The sequence below is a fragment of the Sciurus vulgaris genome (genome assembly GCF_902686455.1).
Source record: "Sciurus vulgaris genome assembly, chromosome: 8".
NCBI classification, from domain to species: Eukaryota; Metazoa; Chordata; class Mammalia; order Rodentia; family Sciuridae; genus Sciurus; species Sciurus vulgaris.
Window position 1 is genome coordinate 145,203,539 of NC_136468.1, and position 23,906 is coordinate 145,227,444.

The 23,906-nt window shown below is 55.1% G+C and overlaps 1 protein-coding gene across 14 annotated transcripts in view; it reads right to left on the reverse strand.

Moving 5' to 3' along the window:
• Window positions 1-23,906, reverse strand: part of CUX2 (cut like homeobox 2) — a 232,590-nt gene that overhangs the window by 87,354 nt on the left and 121,330 nt on the right. For 5 of the 14 annotated variants that reach the window (XM_079149484.1, XM_079149486.1, XM_079149485.1 and 2 more), the window contains exons 2-3: window positions 22,010-22,731; window positions 3,139-3,249 (exon numbers count right to left, since the gene is read on the reverse strand). In XM_079149484.1, coding sequence (XP_079005610.1) covers window positions 3,139-3,249; window positions 22,010-22,141 — 243 coding nt within the window. In that variant the 5' untranslated portion in view covers window positions 22,142-22,731. Of the gene's footprint in view, window positions 1-3,138; window positions 3,250-12,622; window positions 12,793-22,009; window positions 22,732-23,906 lie in introns of those variants that run through there. The other 9 variants (XM_079149488.1, XM_079149489.1, XM_079149482.1 and 6 more) reach the window with 4 other exon arrangements.

Consider the following 23,906-nt stretch of genomic DNA (forward strand, 5'->3'; position numbering starts at 1 on the left):
TCTCAAGTACTTGATCAAGACACGTTTTTTATGCAAATGGTCTTGTAGAATCGGCAAGTTACCATGGACACTCTGCAGTGGGGGCGGGAGAGGTGGCCCCGCTTCTCCACTCATCCAAGTCCCTTCAGGAAACCCTGTCCTTCACGGAACCACTCAGGTCCCGAAGGACCCACTCTTCAGGCTCCGTCTCCCAGTCGCGACCTCCGGTGAATACTCTGTGTCCTGGAATGCCCCTCCTGTGCCTGTCTCTCCTTCCGCACGTGAATGTGAGTTCCTGGGGTCTCAGCGGGGCCCCTGCAGTCCCAACCTCAGGAGGGCTGCGTGGATGTTGGGGACATCCTCAGGGGGGCAGGGTCTCTGGCCACTCCTCATCTGAGTTTCCTGACCTTTGAAGTGACACTGCGCCTCGCAGAGCCAGAGGTTTCCCTGGAGGACTGCTATGGCTCTTCTCCCCAGAGTGCGCGAGGGAAGCCTGTGGCATCCCTCGATTTCAGCCCTGAAACCTCCAGCGTCCTCTGAGGCCCACAGGGGAGCCTGCGCCCCTGGACACAGCCACAAGAAGGTCCAGTGGGAGGAGGAGCTAAGGGAGTTGGAGGGGGTGAGAGAGAGAGGCAGAAAGGAGGAGGGGGCAGAACACCTGTGGTCAGGTAAAGGGAAAACCCTTATCAAGAAAATAAGGTTGTGCTGCTTCTGCCCCAGACCAGATGCCTCTCGTGGGTCCTGGTGCCCCTCCGATTGTTGCCCGGGCTTCTCCAGACTGCTGATCCACTGACGTTAGTCAGACGTGAAGGGTGCCCATGAGCCTAGAGCATCTGATCACAAGGAGCCCCAGACACAGCTAAATGGCGGCAGGGCAAAGTGACGAGACTCGAAGTCATGGTCAAGAACCCAATGCTCACTGAGGCCAGGCAGGAAGTGGCAGAACATGGCACCATCTCACAGGGGTGGCAGTGCCTCAGTGCTGGCTGGTGACTGTGACATGGTGTATAGCCTCCAGGCTGCAAGATCTACCAGTCTCAAAAAACACTGGGAAGCCAAGCTGTAGGAGAAATCTGAGAAGCTGAACATGGGTAACTCACTACAAAGCTTCAAAGACTTTACAGGCCAAATAAAACACGCGCGGCAGGAGCCTCCTGGTGCAGTTCAGGAACGTCAGCAGAGGAAGGGGCTTCTAAAGCCACTGTGCAGGCCTCTGATCTACAGAAGGGGACACAGGGCCCAGGAGGGGTCAGCCTGCTCAGGGTTACATAACAAGTGGGTGGCATGGCAGGAATCGAAATCCAGGCCCAATCCCCACACAGGCTCTTCTCACGACCTGCTCAAGTCACACCTGAGAGCTGTCAGAGGGAGACTCCAAGGGGGCTTTGGGCCAAGCCGACACTTTCCGGAAGCCCCCTGCCCGGTCTGCTTAACTGAGGGAAGCCGGGCAGAGGCACGAGCAGCGGGTGAGCTGGCACCAGCCAGATGATGCTCTTAAATAAGACTTGGCACGACTCTTCCATCAGGAGAGATGAGTTCCAAAAATGAGAATTTTCAGAGCCGTGACTATAATAGGAGTGGAAACTTATTCCTAATTACATAATTGCATAATTATGCAGTATTAAATTATGTAAGTCAAACTTGGAGGCCTAAAACCTGGCCTGGATTTCCCTCATCACCTGGGGGCTCCCACATGGACAGGGGGTGTGGGGAATGGTGAGGAGGGGAAGTACCCTGTACTGGGGCAAAGAGGATGAGGCAGAGGGTCTGAGTGGACAAGAGAGAGAGAGTGAGAGGGAGAGACAGCATGCGCACAAGAGTGACTGTGTACAGGGCTGTGAGGGTCTGGGGTTGAGTCAGCTCTTTCCCAGAGGCAGAGGCAGGAGAGTTGGATTACTCTCAATCTGAGGAGAAAATCATTTTGAAGACCAAGATGTGCTGTACAAAAGGGAGAGGGGACCTTGGCATCCCTCGGGCTTCTCATGTCCCAGAGTCAAGCCAAAGACCTGACTTGGCCTTCTGAGGCTGTGATTGAGAGACACTCTTGGACCCGAGATTTGTGTCTTCTCTTCCATCCTCTCTCAGCCCTCAAACCTAAGATTCCTGCTGGGCTTGCACATGGAAAGTTCTACCTGAACCCCAGTCCCCTCTCTTGCCTTAAAGTCATGACACCGGTGGCCTGAGTGAGAGGTTCTCTAGCTAAGAGGCCAGGCCGGCGCAGGCTCGAGCCTTCTGCCCACGTGGCTTGCCTGGCGGGGCCTCATCAGCTCTCAGCCTCATTAGCAGGACAGCAACAGGAATCCCTGGGGGTTCAGGGCTACCACCTGACGCCACACCCTGACCTACCCTGGACCCAGCACACCTGGGCAGGTAAGAGCTCTCGAATGTTAGGCTTCTGCTGACCAGAGGGAGAAGCCATGGGTTCTGGGTTGGGGCTGGCCTATCTGCTTCCATAACAGCTCTGATGCGCACATCCCTGTCAGTGTGAGAGTCAGGGGGCTTTATTTTTCCTATTTGTGTTTGTTCCCATCATTTTTTTTTTTTTTAATTTGAGAAGCAACAGGGGGGCTGATAGAGGAAGGATGAGGATTCTCACATTCACCCCTGCAAAGAACAGACACATGTCTATGCCCGTCCGTTCCTTGTGGGGGGACGTGGCTTCCATTGCTGGGGGCTGCTCTTCCTCTGGGCCACCCCACAGCAGCCGAACAAAAGAACGCTGGAGGCTGTCACCACAGGGAGGAGGAGGGGAGGACGGGTTCTTTTACAGGTGGTGGGGGCACAGCTCCACAGATGGCATGGGGTCCGGAGCTGCCACCTCCCGGCCTCCAAGAGAAAGGCAAAATAAACTCAAGAGCTCTGGCCAGACTGTCTTTGCCACCAAGGTCAAGCCCTTGACTTGAGAGCGGGGCTGGAGGATGTCTCCCGCAGTCCTCGCAGCGACTGCTTCAGCGAGAAGCGGCTGGCCTGACTTGGGGCAGCGGCTGAGCACCCCAGTATCCAGAACCACAGGAAGACTGAGGGCTGTGGTTCTTCTTTGTGGCTAATTAGCTTCTTTTCTTGTTAGTCACTTATGTCTACAGTTTTCAAAATATAGTTTGAACAGAGAAAAATCTGCATTCCTACTGAGTTAATTCTATAACAGCAAATATACTGTACCTCAGGTACATTTTTCTTAAATTCCCGACGGAGTTCAATTAAATGTTTATGAGAATGTTCACTCTCCTCCTGCCGCGCAGACAACTCGGAAGCGACGGAATTCAGCTCCTTCTGGAACAATAAAAAAATAAAAAATAAAATAAAAATTAAAAAAAGAGAGAAAGAAAAGGATCCTCCCCCCCCCATTTTCTCTAAAAATCACTGTACAAAAACGGCGTTCCCGAACAAGTTTTTGTACCTTACAAAACTGAGTAAAGACAAGATATTGATTCCTGGCACAAATGAATAATTCACAAAACTGGGGATCCAACCAAAAAATTATATATATATATATATACATATATATATATATATGTACACATATATAATATTACACGTATGCACCCAGGACAGCTTTTTCTGCTCAAAGTCAGGCCAGATCAATAATCTCCCATAAACTTGGATGGAGCTGTTCCCCAGCTCTTGCCACCCTCCTGCCCCACCTCTTATATTTCCAAAGGAGCGATGGCATAAGCTTGTCAGTAACTGTAGAAAACATCTCCAAACCGTGTCAAAATAGTAAAGTGCGGCATATTGTATGGGCATATTATAGTGTAAGAAAGTGCTGTCGACAGCTTTCATATATCAGAGGTGGGAACTGTTCCAACTATGACTTACTTACACTTAAAGGTTCATAAATACGCCTCTTAAGATATAGATGGCTTTTTAATTTCAGTAGATTTTGGAAAAATGAAGGTGCCAATAAGAAGCACGCTGACCTTTTGAGTACCCTCCAGTAAATCATTTAAGGTTCGCCACGAGTATAAGACATATTTCACCCAAGGCTCCTGGATCCAGCAGAGACGGACGGGGAGGCGCCTCGTCTGCTGCGTGCCACGAAGGTGCCAGACAGGACAAGGGTGAGGGCGGGGAGGGGGTGCTGCCCCTCCACCTGTCACAGATGATGTCTGGTTGTACAGGTATATTTGATCGCTCTCTCCAAGCTTTCTTCACTTTAATGGTGGCAGTTTCACAGGGGAGCACAATTCACCAGGAGTTGTCATGGGTTTCATTTGCATAATTCAAGAAATGCTCTGTTTATGTGGTCTGCTGCTTTCTGGCACCAGCCCGAGATGGGCTTTTTTCTGGACCATAACTCGAGAAGCATTTCTGTATATATCACCCGATTATATTTGCAGCAATCAAGCTCCATAATTTCCTAAATCCGGTGGTGCAATAAATTTCTGCAATCAGATTTATTAAAAACACACACGCAGATGCGGGAGGGTATTTCCAGGGTGAACTCTTTAATCTAACATATGTATGATGAGGCCCGGCACCGTGTTGAAAGACCCCATTTGTCATCGCTAATACACATTCATCTTGCACACACAATGAAACACTTTTACCATTAGATAATGAAATAAAAGTACTATTAACCCGCTGCAAATCCTTTTCCCTCTAAGAGACGAAATGCACAGTAATTGTCTTATATCATGTCTGAGAGTCGGTGGATCTGCTCAAAGGCAGTTCACCACAGCTTCATAAATGTGTTGTCCCAAACCTGGCCAACTGTCTCTGGCCCTCAGAGCCTTTGGAGAAATTAAGGAAGGAATTTCTGTTCGTAGGGAAATGTCTAGCCTCTGTGGGGAATTGTGAGGCTAAAGGTTTTGAAAGTCTGGGGGATAGAAGTAGCTGCTAGGACAGAGGCTGGGGCCAGCGCTCTCCAAGGTGCTGAACTCAACTCCTGCGGGAACACAGGACACATCTGAGTGGCGAATTTCAGCCAGAAGCTCTGTGGAATTCTGAGCCAGGGGAGACAAGGTGTCATGAGAAAAAAAGGAGACTTCTGGTTTATCATCAGTGAAAACTGATCATAGCTTTCCAATAAAGAAAGCCCAGCTGACCACAACCAAAATACCAAGTGACTGAGGAGAGATCCGCCTTGGTAACAAGAGATCGAGGTTGACAAAACCCAACAGTTGGTGCAGCCAGGTGGATGGAATCTCACTTGGCAGGAGAGAAAGGACCGGAGCACCATGGTCAATTTGAGTGGCAGCAGAGCATTCATTGCGGTTTTCCTTGGGTTTCTCTCATCTCTTTTGAAGACAAAGATGTGATTTTTTACATTGCTGCCGGAAAACCAGACTGGGACCTGGGTTTACCTCTCTTGGTTTTGGACTATCATGGTCTGACAATATCTTCTTATCTTGGGGCCACCGTGCCTCTCCATACCCCAGTAGCCCACAGAGCTGGACTGAGACTCCTTATTCCACACAACCAAACTCGGTTCTAAAAGGAGGTCTCCGGGCAGGTAAGCCCAGCTGCCAGACTGCTCTACCCAGCCAGCATGCAGGTCTCCTTCTGCCCGTGCCTCCAGGGCTGCTGGGGGTTGCAGCTCTGATAGACAGGGGAACATCAGCAGCCCCTGCCCAGGTCCCAGCTCCCCTGCCACTCCTTGAGTAGATGATGCCATGATGGCCACCTTCTCCCTCAACTTGGCCTAAATCTATGTTCACCCTTCAATCCTGAGTTTTTGCCACATTTCTATGGTAAACAAACCGACAGCAATAATCATAGTAAATAACAGTAATAATCACAGCTATCATTTATTGAGTGCTTAGATGTACCAGGCACCATGCTATGAGAACACACACCATCTCATGTGACATGCGTGCACGTGACTGAAAGGTGATTCACGCAGGGGCTAGGAAATCTGCGACAGTCAGTTCTAATAACTGAGGTGTGGAGTACCTCCTCAGTGGATCAAGAAGGCAGGCTTCAACACCCTGCTCTTCTGCTGCACTTCCCACTAGCTGGGGGTGCTCGGGGCTTATCTTACATGATGTGATGTAAACGTGTAAGCGTCACACTCAGTTCCAAGTGTTCAGAAAGCGTCAGCATACAGCAATCTTAGATGCACTGAGAGCTCATCGAACACCTCACTGGATCAGTGACTCCAAGAGTTCTGGGTTTTACAGGTCAGACCCCAAAAGCAAACAAAAAACAGAAACAAATAAAAGCAAAAATGGGAGTCAGATAGTGCTGCCAAGTTTTTCTGTATGAAGACACGAAAAGCGCACCCAGCCCACCCTAAGAAGAAATGAATATCTGAACATCAACCAAGCAAGAGGTCCAGCAGCAGAACTGAAAAAGGTCTTCAAAATAAACACACTTACCATCAAAAAGCTCATGGCACTGTATTTATTTCGAAAGAACAGAAAAAAATATTCTATTATAAACAAACCAGCCCTGGTCTTGAGTTGAGTTTTAGAGACACAAGTGCAAACCAGCATGGCCAGCCCGCAGGGCCCCTCCTCCGATGATCCAGCCAGCCCCCGCCCCGCAGCCCGCAGCCCGAGGGGAGCCGTGATTAACACAGCCCCAGACTTTGGGCCGGGCCCAGGCTGGGAGGAGACTCATCTGATTAACCGGCCATCAGCAGCAGACAGACAGCCCGGAGCCCAGCGCAGACCATTCAAATAATGATCATCATAAACAGCCCATTTGCAACTAAAAAGAAATAATTTTAATGAGCTTGAAGCAGATGATAGATGCAGCTGAGGCTCGGGCCAATGTGCAGAGAGGGAGAGGAAGCTGGAATCGGGCCACACCCCAGACTGAGTGTGCAGGAAGAAGCAGGGACACGGAGGAAGGCACTCTGCTGCTGGATGGGCAGCCTGAGCTCTGACAGGGTCTGTGGCATGCGGGGCACATGCCGGGCCCTCAGCACATAGGAGCCACAGGGGCCCCGTGGGTCCCAGATCAGACGCACATCCCTTTGCACACATCTCGCCATGTTGTCTTTCTACCTGAATTGCTATCCACTTAATGCTTAACTTCAAGTTGAGTCCTAGTGTTTCCTTTTTGATTGAGATATGCGTAACTTTAAGTTCAAAGCCAAGCTGGATGAATTTTTACATCCATGTGCCAGCTGCTCGGCTCAGACAGAATGCTCGGATTCCTGGCATCCGAGAAGGCCCTCTTGTGTCCCTAACAGTATCCAGTGTTTGATCCAAGCGTCATAGTTACGGCTTGCCTGTTCTTGACCTTTGTATAATGATGCCCCACCCCTGAGCTAAACAGCTGTATTGAAATGGAAACTCACTATGGAATCCTGTGGCATAAACAGACAGTGGCCACTCAGCCAGCAGCAGAGTGCAAACAGAGCACTGTTGTCTTTGTAAAGGGTTGGCAGGTGCGACAGGGGTGACCTCACCAACAACTCAGCCTCAGTTTCTGCATCTGTGAAATGGGGATGGCAGTTTGCACAGGTGGGGCCCATAGGTCCAGATTGCAGCAGCTGAGTGCCTGGCGTGTGGCATCCAGGGTCTTCAGAGTGGCAGCCACCTCTAGCGGAATGCCAGTCTTTCGAGGCAGGGGGACCTGGTCACAGCTTCTGGTTCCGTGTCTGATGCACGACAACATTCAAAACTACTTGTGCAGCCAGGTGCGGTGGAGCTGGGTGCGGTGGCGCACGCCTGTAATCCCGGCAGCTTGGGAGGCTGAGGCAGGAGGATCGTCAGTTCAAGGCCAGCCTCAGCAATGGTGGAGTGCTAAGGAACTCAGTGAGACCCTGTCTCTAAATAAGATACTAATCAGGGCCAGGGATGTGGCTCAGGGGTCGAGTGCCCCTGAGTTTAATCCTCAGTACCCCTCCCCCCAAATCAAAAAATACTTGTCGGTGGGAGTAAGGGTGAGGCGCACTTGTGGCAGGAGTGAGGCAGGACTGTCTTTGGGGCAGCCAAGTGTCCACCTGCACCTCAGGTCAGTGCCACTCAGGGCTGTGCCATCAGCGTCCCTGGCGGCTGCCAGTAGCGGGGTTTTGGGGTGGTCCAGGGCAAGGCATGGCTCCAGGAGTGGTGGGCAGGCTCAAGTGTTGCCTGCAGAGGGGCCGTGAAGGGTGGCTCTGGGGGGCACAGGCTGGCCTGCCTCGAGCAAGGAGACAGACAAGACGGATGGCCCTGCAGCGGCCGAGACGGAGAACGAAGCCCGGCTGAGAGACAGCCGGGTGACCACAGCCATCCGTCACTCGGGCTGTATGTAAATCCCCACTGCCAAGAGGTATTGGGCCAATTACCCAGGCAGGGGCAGGGGCGGTGCCTGCAAGAGGGCTCCCGCCAGGCCGGCCTCACACTTCCCAGCAGCGGGTGGCAGACAGTTCACACTGGGGCCCACCTCAAGGCCTGGGTGTGCACTGCGGGGCTGCAGCGCCTTCTGGCAGCTTCCAGGGCCCCTGCCTTAGGACCCGGCGACCAGGCCCAGGCTGACTGATGCGTGGCTACTTGGCTCTCCCAGCAGTGTTGAAGCACGGTGGGTCCTCCAGGAGTCCTGTTGAGGAGGCAGTGAGCTGCCCTGTGATGCAGGTCCATGTGACACCTGGCACCGCAAAGACAAAGCCACTCACCCGGGACTGGGCTGGGGAGTGGCCTCACTGGAACTCCAGCTCATGCCCCCTGGCCCTTCCTTCTGGGTTTCCTTGGAGCTACGCTTTGGAGACTGACAGGGGAGCCGGTCCCTGAATTCTTGGCTCTAGTCAGGTCATGTGGTCTAAAGACCCAGGAGCATGGCTGGGCTGGTCCGTCTGTCCATCCACCTATCCACCCGCCCACGCAACAACTCCGTGCCCACGATGTTGCCAAGGACAGGACAGATCCAGGTCCTCCTGCAGGCAACCCTTGGTTACACAGGGAGCTGACGAGGCCCTCCTGGCAGTTCTTACGCTCTGGCTTCCAGAAGACCCGGGTGGCAATTGGCTTTGAGCTCCAGGAAGGCCTGAGCCAACCCTGGACAGCAAGCAGGACACCCAGCCGCAGCTCCCGAGCTCTGCACAGTCCTCGGATTCAGGCTTCGTCACCGTAAGGTGGCGTCACCTCACCCACACTGGGGGTGCTAGCAGGATAAGGGGCCAGTGGTCTGCAGGAGTCCAGGCTGCAGGAGGGCCTGCGAAGTCCCAGGGGCTCTGAACCACTACCGACCTTGGGACCCAGGGCACAGGGAGGGCAGCCACCTGCTGCGCTTGGGTGTTGGGCTAAGGCAAATCAGCAAATCATGTCGGTGACATCCAACAATTTCTAAGCCTCTCTGCTGCAGCTACTTGGGCCAGGTCCTGTTATTGCTCCCCTGGGGACCACAGCAGCCTCCTTTCTGGGCTCCCTGCTGTTGCCATCACTCTCCCACAGTCTCTTTGCCACCTGGCAGCCACAGGGATACTGTTAGAACGGTCACATCCTGCCCTTCCTCTACTTGAAACCCTCCTCTGGCTCCCACCTGCCTTAGAGCCAAGAGTCCATGATTCATCTCTACCTTACTTCCCTTGCAAGGAGTCCTGGCTGTTCTTGAGGGTATCAAGCACATTACTGCCCCAGGGCCTTTGCACTGGCCCTGCCCCCAAATTTCACATGGGTCTTCCCACCTTCGAGTCTTAGCTCTTACATCACGGTCCCCAAGAAGCCTATTTAAAGTAGCTCATACCTCCTCTCCACCTCACCTGCCCCTTCTCTGCTTTTCTCTCTAGCAACTGTCATTGACACAGTTATGTAGTTACCTCTCCATTTGTTTAAGGCCTCTTTCTACTGCCCCAGCCCCCAGTGTCAACCCAACAAGGGTCGCTGTATATCTTTAATGCCCAGCGCACACTAGGTGCTCAATCCTTGCTGAAGGAACGAATGAGCAGAAGAAGGATGGAGTGGTCGACCTGGGTCCCCACCCCCTCCCTCAGCAGTTGCTCCCCTTGGTGCCATGCAGGTGGGATGGAGCGGTGGCTGTTGCCCCAACCACTACTTAGGGCTGGGGACTGAACCCAGGGAGGCGTGACCGCCCCCACCTTTTTATTTATTTCAGGACGGGGCCTCACTAAACTGCCGAGGGTCTCACGACGTTGCTGAGGCCGGCTCTGAACTTGCGATCCTCCTGCTCAGTGTCCTGAGCTGCTGGGGTACAGACGTGCCTCTGTGCCCTTGAGAGAGGGTGCCGCTCAGAGGCCTGACCCTCTCAGGCAGGCCCTGCGGAGCGTCGCGTCGGACCACTTCCTCCTGCCAACTGCTGCCCTATATCCAGTGTTCTCGGGATTTAATGCCCCCACTCTGAGGGTGAGGTAGGGATGGGGACCCCCCAGCCCGCTCTTAGGGCTAGAGTGTCTGGGGCAGCTGGCAGTTGGCCTGGAGGCTCCTTGCCTTCCTCTGTCAAGCGGGGAGCAGGGGAAAGGGAGCTGTCAAGTGCTGACCCACTGAGCACCCCTAGGACCGGTGTGACCCCTCGCCAGCACAGGACCTGGCACCTACTGTGCGAAGCACCTCACCTTTCCAGAGGCCTGAGCTCCTCCTCAGGCCGCCTTCTGCAGCCCAGGAGAGGAGTCCCAGACACACCACAGCCCCGAGTGTGCGGTCAGGAGGAAGAGCAGGGTGTGAGCCTGGTCCACAGGGAACACCTGCCCCTGGCTGCCACGAGGACTCGTGTGGATGGGGTGAGAGTTGTGGGTCAAGAGCCAAAAGCGAGTGGGACCTAGAGGGCACTGCTGGCCAGGGAGGACGGGCAGGAGATGGAGCCGGAGGCCGAGAGACCTGGCTTCTATCTGTCAGGTGAGCAAGAGGGAGGCGAGGACGGAGCGGCGCCCTTCAGCTGGGCGGTGCTCCGCCTCAGGCCCTCGTCCCCCAGCTTGCTGTCGCCGGGCAAGTGCCTGCCCTCCTGAGGGCCCATGCTGAGTGGGGACCAGGAGACATCTGTGGAGGCAGTTTCCTCCTAAACACATGGAGGAGCTCCTGTGGAGCCTCGCTGGTAAGCCAGAAGATGGAAACAGTCTTAAACCGTTTGCAACCCTCGGAGTTTCCTTCGACCCTCCTTCCTTCACTGGGGCTTGAACCTGGGGTGCTCTAAAACTGAGCTATATCCCCAGTCCTGTCATTTTATTTTGAGACAGGGTCCTCAGTAGGTTGGGGAGGCTGGCCTCCAATTTGCAATCCTCCCGCCTCAGTGTCCCCAGTTGCTGGGACCACAGGCATGCGCCATCCCACCTGGCACTAGGAAACATTTTTAAAGGGAAATATTCAGCGGGGCTGATAAGGAGCAGCAGAGGTCAGATGAAATGCCCGCCTACTCTGCTGTTGTCCCTGACCTCCAGGGATGCCCTAGGGCCCGCCGAGGTTGGCCGTAGACAATCACACACGGCTCGGATTGTTGGGAGTCCTTTCCCACATCTGATAGGGAGGCCCCGACTGCCGGGGCTGGCTGGGGGTCACCGGAGTCCCTCACTCTGCTCCTCCTCAGATGACCCATGGCAAGGCCACTGTCCTGGCCTCCCCTTGACACCTCCGTAAGCGGCATCCTGCTGGCGGTGTCCGGGCAGAGCACAGCCCGGTTCCCCTTGGAGCTGCGCAGGGTCCCGTGACACACTTCCTGCAGGGGGTGGGAGAGGGCCAGGACAAAACCCACCTTTTCTCTGCACTGCTGGGGTGGAACCAAGCGAACCTCCACACTGAAGCCCTCCTAAGCTCTGGCTTCGTTTTTAAAAAACATAACATCCTTTTTTTACCTATTGCTACTTTATTAAAATATTTACCATCAACATTAACATGCATTTCTCACCCAGCTGATTTTAATCACCTGAAACCACACGAGCCCAAGAGCCACTGTGTCCCCCTTCTTTGGCACAGTGGATACAGTCATGGATGGGGTGTCCCTACACCAGGTCCCGAGCCATCAGAGTTCAAAGACAAGGCCTGGACTCACCACAGAGGGGGCATTGCTGCCTCCCTGACCCACAGAGAGCCACATCCAACACCAACAGCAGAGTCTCCCTCCAAATGCCCTCCCCCCCGGACGCCAGGGGCCTTCATACCAGACAGCTCGCCCAGCCCCAGCCACCAGAAACTCCGCCCATCAGCGGAGACCAGGAACTAAAGGCTATGCCCAGTGTCCAAGCAGACCAGGGAAAGACCCTTCCTTGGCCTTCTCAAGTGTGGGGACACAGATGCATACAGAGATGCATACACGGATGCAAAGCCACACAGAGACAGACTCCCAGAGACATGCACACATCCACGCGGATACAGCACAGGACATACAGACACACACAGAAACATACGAGGAAAAGATGTACACAAACATATAAATGACACAGGAACACGTACACAAAGATGTATACACACGAGACAAATACACACAAACACATGAGAACAAAATGCACGGCTGGGGATGTGGCTCCGTGATGGAGCTTCCCACCATGTGCAAGGCCCTGGTTCCAGTTTAGCACGTGTGCACGCACACACACACACACACACACACACACACACAAACACACAAAGACAAATACACAGACACATGTGCACACACATGGAGATACAAGGGACAAAAGCAGACACGCTCTCGCAGGCAGATCCAGACTCAGATGTGCACAGAGTCCGAACAGACCGGGTCCTTGCTGTGTCCACTAATGGACAGGAAAACCTGAGCAGGACACAGACCTGCCTGGCGGGCCTGGGCCCCCTCCTCCTCCCTGCCTGCTCACCTACATCCTTTCTCCAGAGCCCAGAGGAGGACACAGCAGCTTCACCTTCTGGCACTGGACCCAGACGGAGGATCAGAAGCGCAGGCTGGAGTCAAATCCTGCCTCTGGTACTCTTGAGCTGGGAGATCCTCATGCCTGAGCCTCAGTTTCCTGATCTGCAAAATGGGGATAATGCTTTGTGGGTGTCATTTTGGCTGGACATGAAGGCCGGACGTCAGGCTGAGCCTCCTGGGAGTCAGGTGGAGAGCAGTGCAGGACGCTGGGATCAGCAGCATGCACACCTGGCCTGAACCTCGTGGGCCACACTTGCTAGGTCTGAGGCTGGGAGCTGGTCATCGCACCTCTCTGAGCCTCCATCTCCCACCTGAGGTGCGAGGACAGTAGTGATACCAAGCAAACCCATCCACGCTCTTAAATACCGCTAACCGTCCAGAAATAACAACCGCCCCACTGCCGCCTTTGTCCAAGCTGCCACCACCCCCCGCCCAGGCTATTTCCAGGGCCTCCTCCTTCTTTTGGCGCCCAGCTTGAGTGGCAGACGGGAGTGAGCTGCTCGGATGTGAATCAGCTCGTCTCTCCCTGGCTTGAAACTCTTCTGCGATGTATTTGCCATGGTCTTAGATTAAATCAGCCTCCTTGCTGAGACTCACGGGGTCTGGCCACTGCTCACAGCTCTAGCCCCCAGGAGACCCTTCTCTCCACACCTCTGTGTTTCAACGACTACTTCCGATCTTTCAAAGAGGCCAGCCTCTTTCCCACCCCAGGACATTTGCACATGCAGCTCCCTCCACCTGCAGTCCCTCCCTGTCCCCATGACTCTGGCACCTCCTCTGTGGGGGCCCTCCCTGATCTGGATCCACCCCCAGTACCAAAGCAGACCACCCCACGCCTTCCTCCTTCCCCACAGACTACCCATCATCATTTCCCAATGCCCAGAAGCTCCAAGAAGGCGTGACTTTCAGTGGCTTTTTCACCTCTGGGCCCCCAGCTCCCAGGCCTGGGCCATGCTCAGTAGGCATTTCTGAATAAATGTCTGCCTCACTGCGTTTCTTTGCATACTGAAGGAGAATAATGAATAGGAAAAGATTCTGATAACTAGAAGGTGTCTCACGTGAATGAGGAAAAACAACAATTATGTAAAAACAAACGGGTCCGGAGGAAGGAGAGAAAGAGCAAGCACAGTAAGAGGGGTGGGATGGAAAAGGCGTGGGGAGACGGGGATGGACGAGACGGAGCCCCCACATCTCCCCACGCAGGCCTGGGGCAGGGACACCGCGGCCTGAGGGGGAGCACATCTGGGGGTTTAGGGCCGGGAGCGGCACCGCGGGGCCAGGCACCTGGCGTGACTTCCACAGGCAAACCTCAGCCTGGGATACAGTGCAACCTGCCACCCGCACGCACCCCAGCCCACCTCGGGCACTTGGGCTGGCCTGACCATGTTCTCCTGCTGTGGGGAAGCCGTGAAGCCGACTCTGCTCTCACGCAAGGTGGACGGCTGAGGGTACTGAACTTGGGGCCGTCCTCAGACCGCGCTTCCTGAGGACGGCGCCATCCTCTTCCACGCTGCTTACGCCGCTTGCTGCCTGGCCAGCGGAACCCACCTGCTCACCCACTCACTCAGCACCCCTGTGCTGGGCCTGTGCTGGGCTCTGGGGACCCAGCTGTGGCCAGAGGACACACGGTCCCTGCCCCAGTGGCGCTATCATCTCAGCCTGGCTTCTGCACAAGAGGACGTGGCTGTCAGCATCTCGGGCTCATCCAGCCTGGGGCCGGGCAGAGCTGCATAGAGGTGACCACAGAAGCGGATGCTCCGCCACGCCTGCTCGCGCCCCCACGATGACCCCCCCACACTGAGGCCCCGGAGGCAAGGCTTCCCCGACCTCCTGCCCTGGGCCTCCCTGCAGCAAGCCCCAGATGAGGGTCCTCTCCCGAGGCCAGTCTGAGAAACCAGACCTCCTTCCTCCAAGGCCAGCCATGAGCTGGAGCTGCTGCGCTAACTTGCCTGCCTTTCTGTGTAAAGCTGACAGGAAGGAATTCTCCACCTCTTGTCTGATGTAGGCCAAGACCCCCGCCCCCACCCCATTCCGCAAGGCCGGATGCCGCGTGAGCAGGGAGTGTGGGCGCAGCGGCCCTGCTGGGCTCCCTGAGGCCACCAGCAACACCAGCTCAGACCTTTGTCCAGCTGTGTCTACACGGCTCTCCTCGTCATCCAGCCGAAGCATGGGAATGGAAAGCTCACCCTGGGACTTGGGGTCTTCAGTCTGGCGGCTTGGGTGTCCTGTAAAACTATGGCCAAGTACCCATGTCATGCTTCTGCCCTTGTTCTCCTGCCATGGGGGCTGAGACCCTTCACGACAGTCAGCAAAGGGACTGTTCCCTTTCTGCCCCTCACAGCAGGCATGGGGCCAAGCACATGCCTCGGTACCCTGAGTCTTGCAGCCGTCTTTCAAGAGAGATGTTTTTACTTCCATTTTTAAGATGAGGAACCAGAGGCTCAGAGGGGATGGTCTCTTGTGCTAGATACAGACTGGGTAAGACTTGAACCTAGCTCCCCAGCTCCAGAGCCCACACGTGCTCTTCCTGAGACTCCATGGCATGCCCCGCCTGCCTCCCTGGAGCACCGAGTACCACCTAGACTACACTTCCTGGGCACACACGGCTCTGTGACCCTGGAGCTCCACTCCTGTCCCACGGATCTATGATTTAAGAGGAGAATTGGCCAATCTGCAGCGACTCCTCCAGAGCACAGAACACTCAGCACTGATCTTGAGTTTCCAGAATGGCTCTGTCCCACAAGGTTGCCGGGAGCGCCCTGCGGTTAATTACATCTAGGACACCTAAGTGAACCCACGTGAGCTGGGCAGAGTGGCGCACTCCCGGAGTCCCAGCTCCTGGGGAGGCCGAGATAAGAGACAGTGTGAGCCCAGGAGTTCAAGCCTGATTGGGCAACAGAGCGAGAACTTATCTCAACAAAAGAATGAACCAACTTAAATGAAACACAATCTCAGACTCAGTCCCTTGGCCACACAGGCCATCGTCCAGTGTTGGTGGCAGCCTACTGGACAGCTGTTATGCACCACTCACTATTCAAGTTCCACAGAGCAGCACTGCGCTGGGACATCGGGGAGGGGTGGCTTTGTCCCCTGCCTGCCGGCATCTGTGCTTCTCTTCAAGTCCCCCCAGTGCCCATGGTCCCCACCCCCGCCCTGCCTTAAGCCAGGGACCCGAGATGCACACTGAGATCTCAAGGGAGCCACTTCTGAGCTCGTGGAGGGCCAGGGGGAAGGCCCAGGGCACGGCCCCTCGGGAGCGGCTTGGTGGTTTCTCCACAAGGCACACATGCATCTGCTCAGGGCTGCGCAACCCTGCTCCTCTGCCCAACAGGAGGATGCATGTGCACCAAGGCCTGCATAGGAACGCTGGGCTCTTCCCGCGGCCCCAAAGTGAAGCTGCCCGAATGTCCACCCGCAAGAAGGACAAAACGTGGCCTCCACCGGGCACTGGAATGCTATGTGGCAATAGAAAGCACAGAACGCTCGGCCACACGCGTGCAGCACATGGCGCGCCTCGGGGGTGACGCTCAGGGCAGTGCTCGCTCGCACAGAAGCCACAGGCCGCAGGGCCCGTCCCTACGTGATGGCCGATGGCAGATCAGAGGCAGGAAGCAGAGCCATGGCGCAGGGACCGGGAGTGGGTCGGAAAGGGACTGTAGGGTGACAAGGTCTTTTTGGGGTGATAGAAACATTCTAGAGTGGGTTGTAGCGACGGTCTCAAAACTCCACCAATGCACTGGCCTCGGCTGGCACTGTTAGGTACAGCAGGTGGACTCCATGGTTCCCGAGTTCCACCACAACATGCCGTTCAAAACCACGCACGCGAGTCGGGAGGCGGGGTGCGCGCACTCGGCAGCCAGGCCTTTTTGGGAGGCATGTGAAAGTTCTTTCCAGAGCGCTTGTCTGTCGCCATCAGGACAATAACCAGCACTGCTGGGCGTCTGCCGGCCACTAGCATCTCCATGTCACAAACTGCAAATCTGAAGGCTCTGAGAAGTTACTTCCCCAGCTCGAGGGCACACAGCGGGGTGGACCAGCATTCAAACCTGTGTCTGCCTGCCTCAGGCTGCAGGATGCTGCACCCTCCAGCAATGCAGGCATGAGCTTGGAGAACGAATTCTACTCTACGTCCTTGAAATCCCAAGCTGGCAGCTGGTGCCCAGTGACGCCCTGCTGGCCAGGACCCCGGGTCGGTTTCAGATGATTTCTATTCTAAAGCAATGTTTTGTATATCTCTTCTTCTTCTTTTCCCCCCAGAGGTTTATAAACTCTGTCTTTTCCATAGCAGGTTGAAATTTAGAATACAGGTTGTCAGCCAACATGCCAGGCATTTTTCTAAAAATAACCTAAATTGGTTAAGCCATTTTTAAGCAATGGAACAGTCAGGGGAGGGAGAGAGGGATTTTAAAGGTGATTTCAGATGATTTTTTTTGGAACAGCTTTTAACAAAATATAAAATGGGCATTGTCTGCATGAGATAATGGTCCTGTTGGTGTGGTGTGGGGCATTGGTGGCTTCCTCTGGGGCTCAGGGGTGGGTGTTTGGATGTCCCTGTATATGAGTCTCCAGAACTCCTACAGAGGAGACAGGAGCACTGGACAGAGGGGAGATGGGAGAAGAAAGTGGGAAGAGAGCAGGTCTGTCTTCTAATGGCTGCTGGGTGGGGGGGGGTAGGGAGCTGGGGGACCACGAGACTATATAACCAGGGCTGGGACTTGCCACCCCTTCTCAGGCAAGACCACCTTGTCACTGAGGGTCCTCGTGACGTGGGCCTGCTACATTGAGACTTACGGGAATGATACTTGTCCAAATACGCTTTAAGCACCCTCTATGTGACAGGCACAGGGCCCATCAGTCCCCCTGTCCAGATGACCTCATGTGGCTAGAGAACAGGGCCTGGGTCCGGCAGGTGATGTCCTGGGATGAAGGGTTGGGGCAGGCCGTGGTGAGTGGGAGATGGGGCTCCACCTCCGGAGGCGATGCCGCTCAGCTCTGGATGACTGGCAACACTCAGGACCGTGGACCCAGCATGTGCATGTGCGTGCTGTCTCATTCTTCAAAAGAGCCCCCAATCCAGACTTTTTATGTGAAAATCTCCCAAATTTTAATCATTGGCAACTGATTCAGAGAAAAATCTAACAATGCAGTTTGTGCCAAACAAAACAGATTTATCGGGGGATTTGGACCCTGGCCTACCAGTTTGCAAACTTGGGTCTAGCCTGTTAATTATGTGGGGTGCAGAGAACAACAACAGTGACGGCTTACATTTCTGTGGTGCTTACTGTGTGCATGGCCCTGTGCTGCAAGAATCTCATGAGGTGGGCCTATTCTTGCCTCCTTTTTCACAGTGAGCATGCTGGAGCACAGAGAGATTGTGTCACTGGCTTAAAGTCACACAGCTGAGGTGAGAGAGCTGGCTGCAAGCTAGGACATCTGGTTCCAGGGACTTGCTTTAACTACAGGACAACTGCAGACAGGTAGCCACTGGTCCTGGGGGATTAGAGGCCCCTGGGGATGAGGGTCCTGTAATGCAGTCCAGATTCATCCCTTCTTGTCTTTTATAAACCTGTCACCTAGACAAGTTGGGGAGAAGCCCATGGTGGGGAACAGAGTCCAGAATGTAGGTTTCTCTTGCTTCTGCTCCGTCTTGGGACTGCTCCTGGCCCAGCTGGCCCAAGAGGGTCTTTAGGAGAATCTGCGCTGCATCTCGATGGGGACCTGTCCACCTGTGCCCTCTGCCCTCTGTCTGCAGAAACCAGCTTCCCTGACCTTCCTCCACCTTGATTCCTCATTGGGAGGCAGAGGCCAAGCCAAGCGGAATTGATTATGTCTTCTGGGGTCCCCCAGTGTCCCCAGCCCCTCTACCCACTCTGCCTCAGGAGCTTCCTCCCTATCCCAAACAAGGAGCCGTTGACAGCGGAGCCCTCATTACCATTTCCATCCCGAGAACCCAGCAGATGTGCAGCCGTTACAATAGCCGAGGAGAAAATAGAAAGAAATTTTGGAATTTGTTCTCCAAAGATATTCAAATTAGTTAATCAAGGGGCTTATTATTGCCGCTTCTCTCCCCCTCAACAGCTATCCACGGGGATAATTGATCAGCTGCTAATAACTGATTACACTTCACCAGTGTTTTCTTATGCCCATGACCAGCGTGTTTAAAGACATTTTGTAAAGTTCTAATTATTTCAAATTGTTCTGCTGTCGAAAACACCTTGGAACAGCCAGCCGCAGGCTGTGCTAGGGATGTGTGTGCTGGGTCAAGGGCTATTCAGAGGCACGTCCAGCTCCATGGTGTCTGAAGAATCCCAGGTCCCCACCTCTTGGGTCCCTTACAGTCACTGGGATGCAGGCCCCAAGCCACCACCCCACAGACAGGCCGGTCAACCCGCTTCACACACACTGCATTTGTTCTCTCCTGTCAGGGAGCAGAGTCCTTTCCCCCATTTTTTTCTATCTTGGGACACTTTAAACACTTAAGAATGTCCGAGGACCCCCAAAAGCATTGTTAATGATTACTGCGACTGCTATTTACCATACTCACAATGCGAGGCAGGCGTACATTCCATGAACCAGAATAGGGCTTCTGGAAAATCCCACTGTGCACTCGGGAGAGGAGGAGTGAAAAGGGAAAACTGCAGCTTAGTCCTGTTATGAAAATAGTTTGATCTTGCAGAATCTCCCCCAAAGTTCTTGGGGACCCCTGGGGGGACCAACCCAGCCTGAGAGCTGCTGACTTGACCCATGCTTCTTGAGCCCTGCTGTCAGGACCCATGTGGGCTGCGACATGTTCCCCTTGGGGTTCTCAGTGGGGGAAGGAGCGGTCAGCAGCCCCCAGGCTGGCTGCGGAGGCTGTGTGCTCGTGGAGGGGCAAGAAGAACTGGGCTCTGCACACAGGCCAGGCTGGCTCAAGTCCTCGCAGCCACCTTCCTGCCGCGGAACCCTGACCTTGGGCTTTGCATGCAAGAGCATCTGTCACCAGGGGTTCATGTTATTGGAGGGACCCAACAATGATCTGAGTGGAAGGCCCCCACATGTTTATCGGCACAAACACCTATCGTCAGCATGGTGAGACCAGCCATGTGCCCCTCGGGCAAGCCCAGTGCCCCTGTGCCCAGGCTGGGAGGTCAGAGGAGTGCCCCAAAGGAGATGGGGGCACTGGCCTTGGGGCATGAGTGAAGAGGGGGGTCCCCAGGTAGGAAGAGGAGGAAGCAGTCTGGGCTGTAGAAACAGTAGGTCCACAGCCCCAGCGCAGAGAGCAGGATGGGATCCCGGTTGAGGGGGGAGAGGGGCCTGGGCACCCTCAGAAAAACACAGCCATCACGGCAGAGCGCCGAGTGATCCCTCCTGGTGTGTGGGGTGCCACGATCCTGCTGGCTGCGAGTGAGGGTGGTCAGGAGGGGTTGGGAGTGGAGCAAGGAGGGCCCTCGCCAGCCGTCAGGTCAGTGACAGGGCTCCACACTCCACGCTGACACCCCATCAGGAGCAGGGGGCTCAGTTCTGGGGCAGCAAGTGCAGCCACGCAAGCTCTCAGTCTGATGGGAACGAACCCTGGCTCCAGGGGACGCACACGGGGCCGACTCCCGCCTGCTTCCCTCTCTCTTTTTTGTTGTCAGGCACTCAACCACTGAGCCACATCCCCGGTCCTATTTTGTATTTTATTTAGAGACAGGGTCTCACTGAGCTGCTTAGTGCCTCGCTCTTGCTGAGGATGGCTTTGAACTTACAATCCTCCTGCCTCAGCCTCCCGAGCCGCTGGGATTACAGGCGTGAGCCACCGTACCTGGCTCTGCCTGGCTTTCTTGCCTTCACCCTCTAGGGCTGTAGGGCTGGGACCACCACCTGCCACCACCTGCCAGTGTGCTTCTGTGGATCCATGAGGGTCACCTGTCTGGATGTCTAGGGAAGATGAACTCATGGAGTAGTCAGAATCATCAAGTGGTGGGAAAATGTCACAGGACAGCAAGGTACGTGGACACACCAGCTGGAGAAGCTTGGATCACCAGCCCGGGAGCAGGTGAAGCATGCCTGCCACGAATTCAGGTAGAAGCTATTAGGAGGGTCAGGCTGGGGCGTGGGGTGTGTAGGTAAGGAGGAGCCCAGAGGATGATCTGGTTACGGGCTGTAAGCTGGTTCTGATAGCAGACTGGAATTGCCTGCACCCCCTCCCCGTACCCTGAGCAGGAACTGAATTAAAAAGAACAGGAAGTATGAGTGCAAAGGCCACGAGGTGGGAGAAGGGACGTGTACCTTCTCTGATAAAGAATTGTGTCCAATCAAGAAATCCTAAAATTCAGTAGGAAAAAGAGAAAGCTTAAGAGAAAAATGGGCATGAGATTAGACCAGAGACCCACAAAAGAGGAGATTCCTGCAGACAAGGAGCTCATGTGAAGATGCTCGGCCTCATGGCCACCAGGGAAATAGGCTTAACTGCAAAGTTAAGCCACCATGAGATGCTGCGACGTGCCCAGCAGAGTGGCCACAGTGGAGGGCAGAGAGCACCAAGTGTTGACGAGGACCAGGAGCAGCTGGAACCTGGCTGGAAGGCTGTCTACGGGTATCTGTGGAAAACTGCATGCAGTGTCCATTAAGGCGAGCACACGCCTCTCCACCAGACAGTAATCCCACTCCTGGGTCCACACCCTGGAGAATATGTCAGCCAAAATCGCGCCCCACTATGTCAGGCAGAGCCGCGGGCAGTGCACTGCTCACCTGAGAATTTGTTGCGAAAGGTAAACGCTCAGGTCCCATCCAGATCTCCTGCATGGGGACCATATTTAAACAAGTTCCCTACGTGATTCCTATGTACATCAGAGTGTGCAGAGTGCTGGTCTGGAAGCTCATAGAAGCACTCTGCATAAGAGTCCCAGACTGGAAACAACCCAAATGGCCATTAACACAGAATGGATAAATAACTGATGTGTTCACCCCGCTCCGTGTAGCCTCGGGGGCGAAGGAGCTACCAGAAGCAATAATGATGAATCTTACAGATGCGGTGCTCAGCCGGAAGCCAGATGCAGCAGGGCGGGCGCTGCTGGACTCCATTCACGTGCAGCAGGACGTGGCAAAATGCAGCTGTGTGGTCAGAGGTCAGGCTGTGGTTCTGTTGGGGCCCTGACTGGGTACGAGGGACACTTCTGGTGGCTACAGATGCTCTGTTTCTGGATCTCGGTGCTGGTTCTATGGTGTGTTCTCTGTGGTCACTGGCTAAACGGTGGCCTCTAGCCTCGGCACTTTCTGGGACATGGAGGGAGACCAACCACTCTCTTCTATCCACAAATGCTCTTGAGTCCCTGTCCTGCACGCCCACTGCCGTGAAGGCATCACTGCTCACCTGGTCTGGTGCAGTGATCTCTTCCATCTTCCTATGGCGCCTCCTCCCAGCAGCCATTTCTGCCACAGCACCTAAAGATGCTTCTGCAAACGTCGACCAGATCCCATTACTCTGGGCTGACAGCTCTGCCATGACAGAAGTGACATCCCGCTTCTCTGAAGGCTGGAGTTCAAGTCTGCCCCTGGGCTGGCAAGCTGAGTGTAATCTGGCCCTACCCACCTCCTTGGCCTCACAGCCCCCTGCTGTCTGTAAGGTGGCCTCTCTGTCCCAGGGCCTTTGCACCTGCTATTCCCCTTGCTTCCATCCCTCCTCCCCTGTTTTCCTGCGTCTCCTCTGGACCGTCCCTGGCCTTCAAGCCACAGGGCTCCCTGTTCCCATCCCCTCGGGGCCCCAGTGGCTTCCTCGCAGCACTCTGCAGACTGTCTAGACGACGCTTCCCTGCTTAACACCAGTATCAGTGTCCCTGTCTGTCTTCTGTGTCCCCAGCCTATGGGAGTGCCTGGCATACATGGGGTCTGCCCCCGTGGGCCATCCCCGCCCTGGCTCTCCTGTTCCCCTCTCTCTTCTCCTCTGCCATCTCTCACCTGCTCTTCATTTCTAAGCTATGACACTGGGGGCTGGTGACACGTTGATGGGGGTGGGACACCCATTCAGAGAAGTGCATGCAGCTGGTGTCCAGTAAGTGCTTACCAAAGGAACACGGCAAGAGGTGGCCTCAACACCTGAAAGACACGCGTGCAAAGCATTCCTGAACATGTCCTGACGCTCGGCTCTTACTGGTCAAGGGCTTGTGCTATGGCCTGGTTGGCCCGCTTTGGGTTTTGAAAATCAAGGGATGCAGGAAGGTGAGACGGCCACTGTGAGCCACAGTGACTAGGCGAAACCTCACCCACGGCTGGGCCATTGGCCCAGGGCTTCATCACCCCAGCCCCTTGCACACTGAAGCCAGAGCTGCCGTGGGAAAGCAAGGGTGATGTGGCCTGGGGTTACCTGGGTCTCCTGAACAACTGGAAATGGCGCTCAGAAGCCCAGCTGCCCCTGAACACTGGGTCCTAGGAAGTGGCGAGCTGGCCCAGAGGGCGGGACGGCCTGGCCAACAGCTTAGGAAGAGTGTAGCTTTCCTTCTCAGCCTGGGGCCCTGCCCCGGCCCAGGGCTCTCTGGGGCGTATACAACCCCACATGTGGAGGAAGCTGCCGGGGCCACCGGGTGGAGGTGAGGTGGCTCCTGGGGTGAGAGGGGTGACAACGAGTGTCAGGAAGGACAGTGACCCCAGTGGACTGAGGTCCCCCAAGGATGAAGATCCAAGAGTTCATGACGATCCCAAGGAACATCTTCACTCTGGAGGGTCCTGGGAGCCAACTGGCTACGTTGCAGTGTGGTCCCTGGAGGGCGACGCAGGCTTGCCTTCTGCCTACAGGTGCAACTGCCCCCGGCAGCCGACTCCGGCAGGGGCTGCCCTCCAGCTGGCTGACAGGAAGGCGGAGGGCTGGATCGTCACCACTAGCGGGCTAGTGGAGGGACTGCCTCAGGCCTGGAACCACTATCTACGGGGACACCTCGGACGAGTGCGCTGACCACACGGCTCCCTCCACCAACACATACTGAGCGCCGATCCCAGGCCAGGCCCTCCTCCACGTGCCTTCTGCCCACTAATTTAATCATCATGCCAGCCCTATAAAGTGATTTTATCATTCCCATTCTACACCCAAGAGAGCTAAAGCAGAGAGGTTGAATGCCTTGCCCAGGGTTACACAGCAAGTGAGGAGCTGTGCTGGGACTGGAACCCAGGTAGCTGGTTCTGGCGTCCTGGCGTTCAGCACACCCTGCACCACCCCTCGAGCAATGCCAAGATGGCCAGCACTGCAGCGGGCGTTCTGGGACAGGCAGGTGTGTGGC